This window comes from Elephas maximus, chromosome 15 (genome assembly GCF_024166365.1).
Source record: "Elephas maximus indicus isolate mEleMax1 chromosome 15, mEleMax1 primary haplotype, whole genome shotgun sequence".
In the NCBI taxonomy this organism is placed as follows: Eukaryota; Metazoa; Chordata; class Mammalia; order Proboscidea; family Elephantidae; genus Elephas; species Elephas maximus.
The window spans coordinates 10,855,684-10,870,624 of record NC_064833.1 but is presented as its reverse complement, the minus strand read 5'-3'; the positions used below and the strand labels follow the sequence as shown (position 1 = coordinate 10,870,624).

Genomic DNA, 14,941 nt, shown 5'->3' with positions numbered 1-14,941 from the left:
CTTTTTTAGCAAGCAAGTTTGTGTCATCTGCATAACACAGGTTGTTAATGCATCTTCCTCAAATCTCAATGCCCTGCCCTTCTTCATGTAGTTCAGCTTCTTGGATTATTTGCTCAGCATACAAATTGAATAAATATAGTGAAAGGATACAACCCTGACGCACACCTTTCCTGACTTTAAACCACACAGTGTCCCCTTCAGTTCAAATGACTGCCTCTTGGTCTATGTACAGGTTCGTCATGAGCACAGGACAGTTAAATGTTCTAGAATTCCCATTCTTTGCAATGTTATTCGTAATTTGTTATCATCCCCACAGTTGAATGCCCTTGCATAGTCAATAAAACACAGGTAGACATCTTTCTGGTATTCTCTGCTTTCAGCCAGGACCCTTCTGACATCAGCAATGACATCCCTCGTCCCACGTCCTCTCGTGAATCGGGCTTGAACTTCTGGCAGCCCCCTGTCGGTGCACTGTGCAGCTGCTGTGGAATGATCTTCAGCAAAATTTTACTTGTGTGTGATATTAATGATACTGCTCGATAATTTTCGCATCCTCTCGGATCACCTTTCTTTGAAATGGGCACAAATATGGATCTCTTCCGGTCGGTTGGCCAGGTAGCTGTCTTCCAAGTTTCTTGCCATCCATTTGCGGAAACCTCTCAATTGGTATTCTGCCAATTCCTGAAGCCTTGTTTCTTGACAGTGACTGCAGTACAGCTTGTTCTTCCTTTGACAGCATCAGCTCCTGATGATACGCTACATCCTGAAGTGGGTGAACTTTGACCAATTCTTGGTATAGTGACTCTGTATTCCTTTTATTTTCTTTTGATGCTTCCTGCATCATTCGATATTTTCCCCATAGAATCCTTCAGTATTGCAACTCGAGGCTTGAATTTTTCTTCAGTTCTTTGAGCTTGAGAAATGCCGAGCATGTTCTTCCGTTTTGGTTTTCCGACTTTAGGTCTGCACATTTCATTATAATACTTTGTCTTCTCGACCTGCCCTTTGAAATCTTCTATTCATCTCTCTTCACTATTTCTTCCTTTTGCTTTAGCTATTCTATGTTCATCAGGAAGCTTCAGAGTGTCTTCTGACATCCATTTAGGTCTTTTATTTCTTTCCTGTCTTTTTAATGACCTCTTGCTTTATGTATGATGTCCTTGATGTAATTCCACAGCTTGCCTGGTCTTCGGTCATTAGTGTTCAGTGCATCAAATCTGTTCCTGAGATGGTCTCTAAATTCAGGTGGGATACACTCAGGGTCATACATTGGCTCTCTGAACTTGTTCTAATTTTCTTCAACTTGAACTTGCACATGAGCATTTGATCATCTGTTCCACAGTTGGCTCCTGGCCTTATTCTGACTGATGATGTTGAACTTTTCCATCGTCTCTTTCCATAGATGTAGTTGATTTGATGCCTGTGTATTCCATCCAGTGACATCCATGTGTATAGTCACCGTTTGTGTTGGTGAAAAAAGGTATTCGCAATGAAGAAGTTGTTAGTCTTGCAAAATTCTATCACTTGTTTCCTGGCATTGTTTCTATCACCAAGGCCATGTTTTCTAACCACTGTTCCCTCTTCTTTGTTTCCGACATTCCCATTCCAATCACCAGTGATTATCAGTGCATTGTGACTGCATGTTTGATCAGTTTCAGACTGCAGAAATTGGTAAAAATATTCAATTTCTTCATCTTTGGCCTTAGTGGTTGGTGCATAAATTTCAATAATAGTCATATTAACTGGTCTTCCTTGTAGGTGTACGGATATTATCACTGACAACGTTGTACTTCAGGATAGAGCTTGAAATGTTCTTTTTGATGACGGATGTGACGCCACTCTTCTTCAGCTTGTCAGTCCCAGCACAGTAGACCGTATGATTGTCTGATTCAGAATGGCCAATACCAGTTCATTTCAGCTCACTGATGCCTAGGATATCGATGTTTCTGGGTTCCATTTCATTTTTGACAGTTTCCATTTTTCCCGGATTCATACTTTGTATATTCCACAGTCCTATTATTAATGGATGTTTGCAGCCGTTTTCTCCTCATTTTGAGTTGTGCCACATCAGCAAATGAAGGTCCCGAAAGCTCGACTCTATCCATATCATCAAGATTGACTCAACTTTGAGGGGCAGCTCTTCCCCAGTCATATTTTGAGTGCCTTCCAGCCTGGGGGGCTCATCTTCCAGCACTATATCAGACTATGTTCCACTGCTATTCATAAGGTTTTCGCTGGCTAGTTTTTTCAGAAGTAGACTGCTGGGTCCTTCTTAGTCTGCAAGCTCATCTGAAACCTGTCCACTATGGTGACCCTGCTGATGTTTGAATACTGGTGGCATATCTTTGAGCATCACGGCAACGCGCGAGCCCCCACAGTTCAACAAACAGACAGATACATGGGGAAATGTTAAATTGCAATTTTGACAGTTACTTACAGGCTTCTTATTAGAGTATTAAAATACATAAAACGAACACTAGCATTGCTGAATAAAGAAATAAAATCCACAATTATAGTTGAGAATTTCAATCTTTCTTCAGCACTAATAGAATAAGCAGACAAAAAATTAGTAAGGATATAGAAAACTTCAACAAAAACGATGGCCTGATTTGGCTTAGTTGACATTTATAGAACACTGCATCCAACAACAAAAGAATACATATTTGTGTCAATTGCTTTTGGAACACTCAAAAAGATAAATTATTTAAAATAATTGTTTTCTGGCCACGGTGGAATTTATCTGGAATGCAATACCAGAAAGATTTGGGGGCGGGGGGGAGGTAAACCTCAAATGTTCGGAAATTGAATAACATATTTCTAAATAACCCATGGGCCAAAGGAAAAAATTACAAATAAAGTTAGAAAATATTTTAAATTAACTGAGAATGTAAACACATGTTAAAATTTGTGGACTACAGCTTAATTTAAGGAAATTTATAGCTTTAAATGCTTATATTAAAAAAGAAGGAAGGTGTAAATCAATGATCTAAGATTCTACCATAACCTGGAGGAAAAAAAAAAGTGGAAGGAAAAGATGCATGCTGAACCAATGAAATATTAAATATATAATAGAGAAACATCAATTTTAAAAAGTCAAGTCTTTAAACAGAATAAGACAATTGATAAACCCCCCGTAGGTAGACTGGTCACAAATTACCAACATCAGGAACGGAAAAGGGAACATTTTAAAATTGAGACAACTTTTACAAGGAGTAGGGTAGATCTTAGTGACTTTGGGTTTGGCAATGAATTTTCAGATAGAACACCGAAAGCATGCTCCATGAAAGAAAAAAGTCGACTTCATTAAATTTAGTAACTTCTGTGCTGTGAAAGGCTCTATCGCAGTATCTTTCTGTGGGAGACAGGCATGGACCGGGGAAAAAATAATTGCAAAACCCTATTTGATAAAAGACTTGTGTCCAAGATACACAAATCTTAAAACTCAATAAGAAAGCAAAGAAGATACACAGGTGGCAAATAAGCGTATGAAAAGATACTCAACGTCTCATTACCCCCCCCCAAAAAAAACCCAAACCTGTAGCTGTCCAGTCGATTCCGACTCATATTGACCCTATAGGACAGAGTTGAACTGCCCCGTAGGGTTTCCAAGGAGCAGCTGGTGGATTCGAACCACTGTACCACCAGGGCTCCAACATACCACTAAAATTAAAACCAAACCTTTTGCCATCAAGTCAATTCCGACTCATAGTGGCCCAATTAAAATGTGATAGCGCTACACACCTTCTAGAATGACTAAAATCCAAAGCACTGATGTCAAATGCTGGTGAGGACTTGGAGCAATAGGAACTTTTATTCATTGCTGGTGGGAACACAAAATGGTACAACGACAAAGGAAGACAGTCTGGCAGTTTCTTAAGAAGTTAAACATAGGTTTACCATATGATCCAGTAATTGTGCTTCTAGATACTCATCCAAAAGAGTCGAAGACTTATCTCTACCTAAAACCTGCACATGAATGTTGATATCAGCTTTATTCAAAATTGCCCAAAACTGGAAACAACCAAGATGCCTCTCGGTAGGTGAATGTATAAACAAACTTTGGTACATCCACACAGTGGAGTAATGTTCAACAATAAAAAGAAATGACTATTAAACTATAAAAAGACATGGAGGAAAGTTAAACGCATATTTCTAAGTGAAAGATGTCAGCCAATGCTCTGAATTCAGACTTCTAGTCCAAAACAGTGAGACAATAAACGCCTGCTCTTTGAAGCCACCTATTGTGAGATTCTTGTTCCGGCAGCACTAGGAAACCAAGCCTAGGGTGTATCTGGGGACTGTCTATAATTTTTGCACAGTTTTACTGTAAACCACGACTGCTCTAAAAAATAATATCTATTAAGAAAAAAAAAAAACGTTAAAGAGGGGGAAGTCTTACCTGCCAATACTTTTGACAGCTTAGATGAAATGGAAGAAGCCCTTGAAAGACACAAAGTACCAAAACTGATTCAAAAAGAATGAAAGAAAATAAATTTGTAATTAAAAATCTTCCCACAAAGAAAACTCCAGGGTTAAATGTGAATTCTATTAAATATTTAAGGAAGAAATGATCTCAGTTTTACAAAAACACTAGCAGAAAAATAGAGATTTTTTTTTTTTTTTTTTTGAGACCATCTTTGGCCTCATATGAAAACTAGGAAAAGGTACCACAAGGAAAGAGACCACAGACCAGTAAATATCTCTCCTGAGCATAGACACAAAAATCCTGAACAAAATACTAGCAAACCAAATCCAGCAATATATAATAAGGATAATGTGTCATGATCAAGTTGGATATTTCCTGGGAATAAAAAAGTTGGTTTAATGTTTAAAAATTAATGTAATACACCATATCAATAGAATAAAGAATAAAAATTGTATGAAAATGTCAATAAATGCAGAAAAAGCTTTTCACAAATTTCAACATTCATTCATGATTAAAAACTCAGAAAACGAGGAAAAGAAATTAATTTACTAGCTTTATAAAGGGCGTCTATCAAAACCTTACACCTAACATCATACTTAATGATAAAAATATGCTTTCCTTCCTAAGATTAAGAACAAGGTAAAAATATCTATGACCACTACTTCCATTCACCGTTGTAAGATCCCTACGTGGCACAAACAGCATTCAACTGATAACCTAAAGGTTGGCAATTGGAACCCACCCGGTGGTACAGCAGAAGAAGAGGCCTGGTAGTTTCGTTCCTATGAGATTAATGCCAAGAAAATCCTATAAAGCAGTTCTAACTCTGTAACATGGAGTCACCATGAGTCGAAATCAACTTGACGGCAACTAACAACAGCAACATCCAGCATTGTACCGGAGGTCCTGCCAGGGCAATATGGTAGCGTGCAATAAGGGGGGAAAAAGAGATAAAAGGCATACAAATTGAAAAAGAAGAAGAAACGTTTGCAGATAGCATGTTATATACTCGGAAAATTCAAAGATATCTACCAAAATGCTACTAGAACCAATATTTCTATATATTAGCAATGAAGAATAGGAAATGGGAATTAAAAAAAAATACTATTTTCAATGGCGTTAAAAAATGTGAACTATCTAGACATAAATTTGAAAAAGATGTATAGAACCTGTACACAGAAAACAGTGCTGAGAAAAGTTAAAGAGACACATGAATGAAGAGATTTACCAGGATCATGGAGTGGACAACTTAATATTTTTAAAATGTCAATTCTCCCCAAATTGACCTATCAATATAATGCAATCCCAATTAAAATCCTAGCAGAATTTTTTTTTAATTGTACTTCAGATGAAAGTTTACAGAACAAACTAGTTTTGCATCAAACAGTTGGTACACACATTGTTGTATGACATTGGTCAACAACCCCACGACATGTCAACACTCTCCCTTCTCAACCTTGGATTCCCTATTACCAGCTTTCCTGTTTCCTCCTGCCTTCCAGTCCCTGCCCCAGGGCTGATGTGTCTCTTTAGTCTTGTTTTGTTCCATGGGCCTGTTCAATTTTTAGCTGAAGGGTAAAATAAACCTCAGGAGTGGCCTCATCACTGAGCTGAAAGTGTGTCTGGGGGCCGTGTTCTTCAGGGTTTCTCCAGTGTCTGTCAGGCCAGCAAGTCTGGTCTTGCTTTTTGAGTTAGAATTTTGTTACCTAGCAGAATTTTTTAAATAAAATCAAGCCGGTTATAAAATTTATGTAGAAAGGTAAAGGACCTAGAGCATCCGACATAACTTAAAGAAGAACAAAGTTGGAGGACAGATTATTCCTGATTTTGAGGCCTATGGTACATAATGAAGACGGTATAGAAGTGCTATAAAATGAGATGTAGATCAATGGTACAAATAGGGAATTCATAAATAGACCCAAAAACTTATGGTCAACTGATTTTTTTAATATCTTTTTTTTTTTAATTGTGGTAAAGATATATATAACAAAACATTTGCCAGTTCAACAATTTTTACATGTACAGTTCAGTGACATTGATTACGTTCAGCATATTGTGCAACTGATCAATTGATTTTTAACTAAAATGCCAAGACAATGCAGTGGAGAAAGGATAATATTTTAAACAAATGGTGCTGGAACAATTGGGTATTCATATGCAAAGGTAAACAAACTTCAATCTATACCTCACACCTTATAAAAAATTAACACCAAATGTAGACCTAAATGTCAAACCTAAAATCATGAAACTTCTAGAAGAAAGGAGAAAATCTTTGTGACTACAAGTTAGGCAAAAATTTCTCAGAAATGACATCAAAAGTGTGATCTATAAAAGAAAAGTAAGATACATTGGACTTTAACAAAATTAAAACATCTGCTATTCAAAAGACACCATTATAAGAATGTAAAGACAGGCCAGAGATTGGGAGGCAATATTGGCAAATCACATATCGGGTATAGGACTTGTATCCAGAATATATAAAGAACTCTCAAAATTCAATAATAAGAAGACAACCCAATTTTTAAAGAATGAGGAAAAGATTTGAAGATACCCTTTACCAAAGAAGATGTATGGATAGCAAAAACGCAACAAGCACACTCGACATCATTAGAGATGAGGGAAATGCAAATTAAAATCCCAATGTGACTTAAAAAACAAAAAAAACATACCAAATATTGGTACGGATGAGGAGGAACTGGAACTCTTACATACTACAAGTGGAAATGTAAATAGCACAATTTTAGTATTTTCTTAAAAAGTAAAAAAAACACACCACCATAAGATCTATCTATCACAGTCCTGGATAAAGAATGAAAGCGTGTGTCCATACAAAGACTTGTAAACAAATATTCATAGGAGGATAATTTGGAGTTAATTTTTTTGTATGGCATGAGTCAATTACTTTTTTTTTCTTTTGGCATATGGATATTCAACTACTCCAGCACCATTTGTTGAAAAGACTCTGTTTTGTTTTTTTTTAATTAAATTACCTAGATGCCTTTGTTGAAAATCAAGTGACCATAATTACATGAGTTTATGTTATGCATTCTTTTCCCATTGATCTATATATCTATTATTTTGCCAAGCTGTCTTGCTTAGTTTCTAAGGGTTTGGAGATTTTCCAGTTGTCTTTCTGTTACTGATTTTCTAGTTTATTCCATTGTGGTCAGAGACCATACTCTATTGAATTTCAGTCCTTTTTAATTTATGGAGGTTTGCTTTATGGCCCAGGATGTGACCTTAGTAGATTTTCCCTGGGCTCTTGAAAATAATGTCTACTCTACTCTTGTTGCATGGAGTGTTCGATAAATGTTGATTAGATCAGTTGGTTGATGGTGTTGGGTTCTTCTGTATCCTTGCTGATTGTCTATCTAGTGGTTTTGTCAATTGTTGAGAGAGAGGTGTTGACGTTTCCATATGAATTTGTGGATATTTCTCCTTTTAGTCCGACCCATTTTTGTCTGATCAGGGGTTCTGAGGTGGGTGATAGCTGGTGAGTATAAGAAACAGTGTCGCCTCATGTTCATTTTGAAGCAGTTTCCTCCTCTGTATTTGAACTGTCCTTCATGGTATCTAGACCTTTAGTGCCTGTAATACAGAGGCTAGTTTTAAGAACTGAAGGAGATGAATGAGAAGGTTTTGCGACTGCATTTGGGTCCAAGGAAAGTAGGAAAGGTGGAGGGCTCATGGTGAAGGCCCTGCTGGAAATGGTGGAGGCTCGAGATAGGAGAAGCTTGAATGAAGATGGGCCAGGGTACTGCCTTCTAGAGTTGATGTGGACCCTGCATGCTCACGGAGTTCAGTGGAGCTGAGGCAAGAGCAGCAGCAAATGTCTGAGTCACTCTGACAAGGAGGTTTTCAGGGTGAGGAGGCAGTGCCTTGGTTTAGTTCTCGGTTGGCTCACTGCTCTGTTGCTTGGGTGAAGAGAAGCACCTCTCCTTTTGGGGCATGTGGGCAAGCTCAGCCCAGACCAGCTCCATGTGTTGATTCTGAAGGAAGTTCTGGCCCACTGAGCGCTCTCACTAACCACTGACGCACTCCAGGGGTGGTCTGAAGAGGAGTGAGCTCATGGCTGCCCTTCACTCCCCCAGAGAACCCTTCATTCAGGGAGTCTTGGCCTGGTCGTGGCTAAGTCCACAGTCCCTAAAGCACCAAACCCAGTGGAGCAGAGAGCCCTGGCGTGGGCCTACGTGTGTCGATTCCCCACTGCACTTCCCAGGGCCCAGGCCAGCGAGCATGAATCAGCACAGGGCCAGCCATGCAAGCATTGTGCAAGCGTTTCAGGGTGAGGAAAAGCATGGTATGGGGGTCCTGTTCCAACTCTGTTCTAACTTTTTGTAAGACTCATCTGTTTTAGAATACATGGAAATAGAGAAACAGCACGGGGCTGCTTGACCCTGTGCTTACTACATAACAACAAAACCAAACCCATTGCCGTCAAGTTGGTTCAGGCTCACAGCAACCTTATAAGACAGAGTAGAACTGCTTCATAGTGTTTCCAAGGAGCAGCTGGTGGATTCAAACTGCTGACCTTTTGGTTAGCAGCCGAGCTTTTAACCACTGTGGCACGAGAGCCCCATGCTTATTATATAGTTGTAGTGAAAGGATGCTACTGGCCCTCCACAGCATGGATGTAGCTTGGCCTGGGCAGCTGGGGTGAAAGGGGACGGGGGGCGGGGAAGCTCTTCCTCTTGTGTTTCCTTTTCCAGTAGATGCCGACACCATCTCCCCAAATCACCTTTGCCTGACATGTAGCTCTCGTTTGTAGTTTCCCCTTTCCATTCCATCACCCCCCCAAGACTCCCCAAGACCCCTCCTCCTGACGGCCTGTGGAGTGCGTGTCCATCCTTACTGCATGATGGATTTTACAGGGCTGTGCTCCTCACTTGGAGAGGAAGCATCAGTAAGGATTAGGGATGGGGTGGAGAGGCCAGTTAGGAGGTGGTTTTCAGATGCTAACCAAAAGGTCAGTGGTTTGAACCCACCAGCTGCTCTGCAGGAGAAAGATGGGGCAGTCTACTTCAGTAAAGATTGCACCTTGGAAGCCTATGGGACAGTTTTACTCTGTCCTATAGGTTTGTCATGAGTCGGAACCTACTAGATGGCAACGGATTCTGGCCAGCTAGCCAAGAAGCAGGAAGGACCTGAAGGAAGGAGGGGGTGGGGGAGAGGTAAGGGTGGAGAGGAGGGGCGAAATGTGGACGAGGAGCAACCTAGTAGGATTTGGAGCTGATTAGATGTGAGGGGAAGATGTTAGGATGTCACTTGGGTTTGGGAGCACAGAGATAGCAAAGGCATCGGGAGTACACTGTTGGAAGAAGTGTTGAGAGTTCAGTGTGGGACATGCTGAGTTTGAAATATCCCTGGAGCAGACAAAGATTGAGAAAGAGACAAAGGGAGAGAGAGAGATGAAGATAGAGATAAAGAGAGAGAAGAAAGAGACAGAGAGACAGAGGCGTGGTACCTGGGCTTAAGAGGTACCCCAGGAGATGCTCAGGGCAGAGTCTCTGGCCCCGCACTGTCTGGTAAAATGTCTGTTGAGCTTCACATTCCACAGTTTGTATCATGAACGTAGTAATAATGATAGTAGCCAACAATGGATCCCTCCTGTGCTGCAAACACTGTTTTAAGCAATTTACATGTTTTAACTCTTCTAATATTCACAGCACTCCTATGATATAGGGTCTGTAATGGCCCCCTTTTAACAAGTGAGGTGACAGGAACAAGAGGTTAAATGTCTTGTCAAGTTCACATGGCTAGCTGATGTTTATTGAGGGCCAGGATTTGATGGAGGCAATCTGCATCCAGAGTCTATGCTCTTAACTACTATACCATTCATTCATTCACTCAGCGATGTTTATTCCAGGCTGTTCATGTTCCAGGCGCTGTTCTAGGACCCAGGGGCACAGAGGGGACTCGGACAAAAGTTTCTGTGCTGCTCTTGGAGCCCATATTCTAATGCGGTAGAGACAGTGAAGTCAGTGATTAAGCGAGATAATGGTACGTTGTGATAAGAAGTGTAAGGAACATAAAGCTCAGTGAGCTGACAGCCAGGAGTACCGTGGGGGCATGGGGAGTCTAACTTAGAATGAGTGGTAGCAGCTCTGGAAACCCTGGTAGCATAGTGGTTAAGTGCTACCGCTGCTAACCAAAAGGTTGGCAGTTCAAATCCACCAGGCACTCTTTGGAAACTCTCTGGGGCAGTTCTACTCTGTCCTGTAGAGTTGCTATGAGTCGGAATCGGCTGGACAGCAATGGGTTGAGTGGCTCTGGAGGCTGGGGGCATGGGCTCAGGGGTTTCCTAGACATCCTGAACATCTTCCCTATTCTACAGAGCCCTTGTGCTGGCTGCCAGGAGCACCCTGAAAGAGGGGAGCAAGGGAAAGAGAAAGGAGGGAGGCAGGGAGGGAGGCAAGGAAGGAGGGAAGGGGGAAATCAAAGAAGGAAGGAAGGAAAGGAGTCAGGGAGGGGAGAGGAAAGGAAAAGAGGGAGGGAAGGATGAAAGAAGGGAAGAAGAAGGGGAGGGAGGGAGGGAGGGAGAAAAGGAGGAAAACAAACAAATCCATTGCTATGGAGTGGATTCTGACTCATAGCAATCCTATAGGACAGAGTTGTACTGTCCCATAGATTCGAACTGCCAACCTTTAAGTTAGGAGCCGAGCTCTTAACCGCTGCGCGACCAGGGAAAAAGAAAAGAAAGAAGAAAGGGAGGGAGGAGGGAGGAAGGAACAAATGAAGGAATGGATTGCTCCCCCCCCGCCGCCCCCCTGTAGTGGATCTGAGCCCATTGCCCACAAGGCCACAGAGCTTTTACTTTCACCCATGAAGATGATTTTCCAAGCGACCCTGCCCGGGCCTGCTGCCCATAGCCTGGTCAAGGTTCTTTTGCCCCACTGGTTGCATGAGTGTCCTCAGAGGGGGTGGACTCAGGTGGAGAGTGCTTCTCATGACCAACAAAGAAAACAGAGGGCCCCCGCATTCCTGAGAGCCCTGGAGGGAGAGTCCTTGCCAGCAGCAGACTTATAAAGGCTCCCTGACCAGAGGACTCCCCGTGGGCAGTGGCTTCTACCCCTTCATTCCAGAGGGGGCCAGAAAAATGGCCCTGGTCCTGTGGATCTTCGGTCTGCTGGGCTCTGCCAGCTCAGTGTGGGCCAACATCTTTGGTGAGTTCTGAGCCCCAGGCCATGCGAAGGGATGCTGGGGAGGGAGGGCTCAGGCATGGGTCTCCTATATCCTGCTGGGCTCTGTCCCAGGCCCTTTGAACATTTGTGACCTCATTTTATCCCCACAATGCTTGGAGGTCAGTGATTTGCTTTTTTCCTTTTCAGAAGAAGAGACAGAAGTTCAGAGAGGTGAATTGAATTGCCTAGGTCATAGGACTAGTGGTTGATGGAACTGAGATGGGAAACTAGATCTTCCTAATTCTATTCTATTCTATTCACCCTATCCTCCTCCCCCAACGACTGCCCTTTTAGCAAAGCTTGTTTTTTTTCTCTCCTTACCTACCCCAAGGCTGGGCTCAGCCATGTGAGGTATTTGAGAGGTAGCCAGCCGTGGCAGAAAAATAAATGTACTTGTGGAGTAAATAAGGATCTAAGTTCTAGCCCTGGCTCAGCCCCTTAGAAGCCCTGTGACTTTGGGCAAAGTTCCAAACCTTGGTTTCCTCATTGGAAAAAAAAGCAAGTGATTGCGATTTCTGAGTAAGGTTGTGCAAGTTATGCACGTTCTCAATGGGAAATAAGAGCCACCTGAGTTACTAATGAATTATATCCGTGTTCTGTGAAACCCTGGTGGCTCAGTGGTTAAGTACTACGGCTGCTAACCAAGAGGTCAGCAGTTCCAATCCACCAGGCATTCCTTGGAAACTCTATGGGGCAGTTCTGCTCTGTCCTATAGCGTTGCTATGAGTCAGAATTGACTCGATGGCAGTGGGTTTTGGTTTGGTTTCCATGCCAGATGGAGGCTTTGTCTATGGGGAGAGCCTTGATAAATGCAAAACTACTTCCCCAACCTGGGGAAACTAACCCAACAGCAGCCTGGGAGAACATGGAGTCTTGGAGTCAGAGGGCTTGCTTTGAATCCTTCACTTCCCATCTGTGTGTCCCTGGGTGGGTGACTTCCACTGACTGGGTCTTAGTGCCTCAGGGCTAAAATGGAGATATCACCTCTCAGTAGTTTTGAAGACGAAATACGCTAATGTACACACTTGGAAAAATAGAATGGGTGCAAAACTGTAAGTTGAAATGAAATAGTTAATGATGAATGACAACGCTAGCAAGAAAAAACAAATAACAGAATAGCATCTGAGCTTAAGGAGCAACTAACCCTGTGATGGCAAAAACCCAGCCTAGCTTCTTCTCTGACCAACTGCCTCCTTGCAGAATACCAGGCGGACATGCAGCCCCTCCGTCCATGCGAGCTGCAGAGGGAACGGGCTTTCCTGAAGCGAGAGGATTATGTCCCCCAGTGCTCTGAAGATGGCAGCTTCCGGTAAGGCTCCCTCCAGAGCTGTGGGGGCTCAGGGTCCGCAGGCCCTTAAAGAGCATCTCATTCCTGCCCCCACTCCCTCACTGGTTACACGATGTGGGGGGTCGCTATTGTTTGGAAGGAAGGTACCGCTGTCATTTGAAGGGTGATTGCCTCTTAATCTCCAAGGCTGACCAGCACTGGAATGGAGCAACTGGTACATCTGGGAGCGAGCCCCCCAACCCCAGGTTCTTACTAGCCTGGACAGATGACAGCCCTTCTTTCCCTGCCAAAGCTTTTACCGTAATTCCTTTAAAAAAGGGAGTGGGGCAAGAAAATGAGTTATACTTCAGGCCTTGTCCTCCTGGTGTCCTCTTAAAAAGACACAGGTGGATGGAAGTGGAGGTCACTGATTTTAGGTTGGTGGTGGCCTCTGCCCAGCCCAGTTCCCCACTCTGGGCCACTCTATTGCCCCCTCCTGGATGGACGAGCCCCCTTTAAAAGGGGTTTTCCTGCTGCCCTAAAGCAAACTTGGGTCCTGGAGCACCATCTTTGTAGAGTGGGGTGACAACCTAAGCCATGCCCCCGTGGGATAGCCAAGAATTCTTGTGATGTCCTTGCAATTTACATGTCCCACGTGGCACCAGGGGACTCCATGTATTAACAAGGGATTCATTGACTGGTGACTGAACTCTGGGAAACGGTGCTTTCCGAACTCCTACACCATCTTATCGGCACTCGTCCTGTGCCTCACAAAAGCCTTACATACTCCCAAGTGCAAAGCAATACTTCCAGCCCAGGCCTTGTGTGGGTTTCGGGGAATTATGGAGTGGCAAGGAAGGAGTTAAGGTGATCTTGCGCCTTTGCCAGCCTTATTTATATACCTCTCTGCACCTTTCTTGGAAACCCTGGTGGCTTAGTGGTTGAGTTCAAAAGGTCAGCAGTTCAAATCCACCAGGTGCTCCTTGGAAACTCTATGGGGCAGTTCGGCAATGGTCTCTAAATGGGCTGCACCTCTGGGGTTCCAGCCACTTTCAGTTTCAAACTTGCCCCACGATTCCTCAGGGGGCTTTTGCTCTCTTTACCTGGAACATCTTTTTCCTGCTTATTCCTCCCCCTTTCCTTCCCCCCCAGTATAACTCCTGACCATTCTCAGGGTCCCATTTAACCCCCAGCCTCCATGCTGACCTCACCCTACCCACATGCTCCCTGAGTAACCAAGGCCCAGTTCTCCCCTGGGCCCTGACCTCTGGAAGCCTTCTACCACCCACCACCCCTAGTGCATGGATGAGGGCACCGCCTTTCCCTCCACAGCCCCCCAAACACAAGGGCTCTTGCACATCCATCGGCCCCGGAGCCAACGTCCGCCTGGTGCGCCAAGGCAGGGGAAGTGGTGTTTTCCTCTCACAGATCACCATCCCTCCCTGCGTGGATCTCTCTCTCCTCCCTAAGTGAAATGAATTAGAGCTTGAAAGAGTGGAACAGAAGACGATGACACAGGTCGGACCCAGCTTGTGGCTGGGGAGCAGGTAACGGTGTCTCACCTAGTGTGTCTTCCGCCCTCAGGACTGTTCAGTGCAGGAAGGACGGCCGGGCCTGTTGGTGTGTGGGTGCTGACGGCAGGGAGGTGCCAGGCAGCAGGCAGCCTGGGCGGCCAGCGTCTTGTAAGTGTGGACAGGGGTGATGGGGGTGGGGGAGGCGTGGGGGCATAAGATGGGACAGGAGGGACCTTGCAAGGGAAGGCCATTTCCAGGGAGGAGTGCTGGGCTGGGGGCTTATAACCAGGCAATGCTCCCTCTGGCTGGCTCCTCCTCTTTGAAGGAGACTCTTCCCTGCCCACAGGGCCCTGATTCCCACAGGACCGCTCTGAAAATCAAACAGGACAAACAATTCGTTTGTTCAGCAAATAGCTATTGAGTCCTTCCATGGGCCAAGCACTGTGCCTGGTAGTGAGAAAGCCTCACTGTCCCAGAAACTAGCAAGCAGTCCTGCAAACACAACATTTTCTCACCTGTGGCCAGAGGTGGTTTGGTTGAAAACTGTCCAGTT

General features: G+C 43.7%; 1 protein-coding gene across 3 annotated transcripts in view; it reads left to right on the top strand.

Annotated features, from left to right (window-relative positions):
- The first annotated feature begins 11,459 nt into the window (after nt 1-11,459).
- TG (thyroglobulin) overlaps nt 11,460-14,941 on the top strand; it is a 232,277-nt gene continuing 228,795 nt past the window's right edge. For all 3 annotated transcript variants that reach the window (XM_049854070.1, XM_049854071.1, XM_049854069.1), the window contains exons 1-3: nt 11,460-11,589; nt 12,808-12,916; nt 14,459-14,556. In XM_049854070.1, the coding sequence (XP_049710027.1) occupies nt 11,523-11,589; nt 12,808-12,916; nt 14,459-14,556 (274 nt within the window). In that variant the 5' untranslated portion in view covers nt 11,460-11,522. The remainder of the gene's footprint in view (nt 11,590-12,807; nt 12,917-14,458; nt 14,557-14,941) is intronic.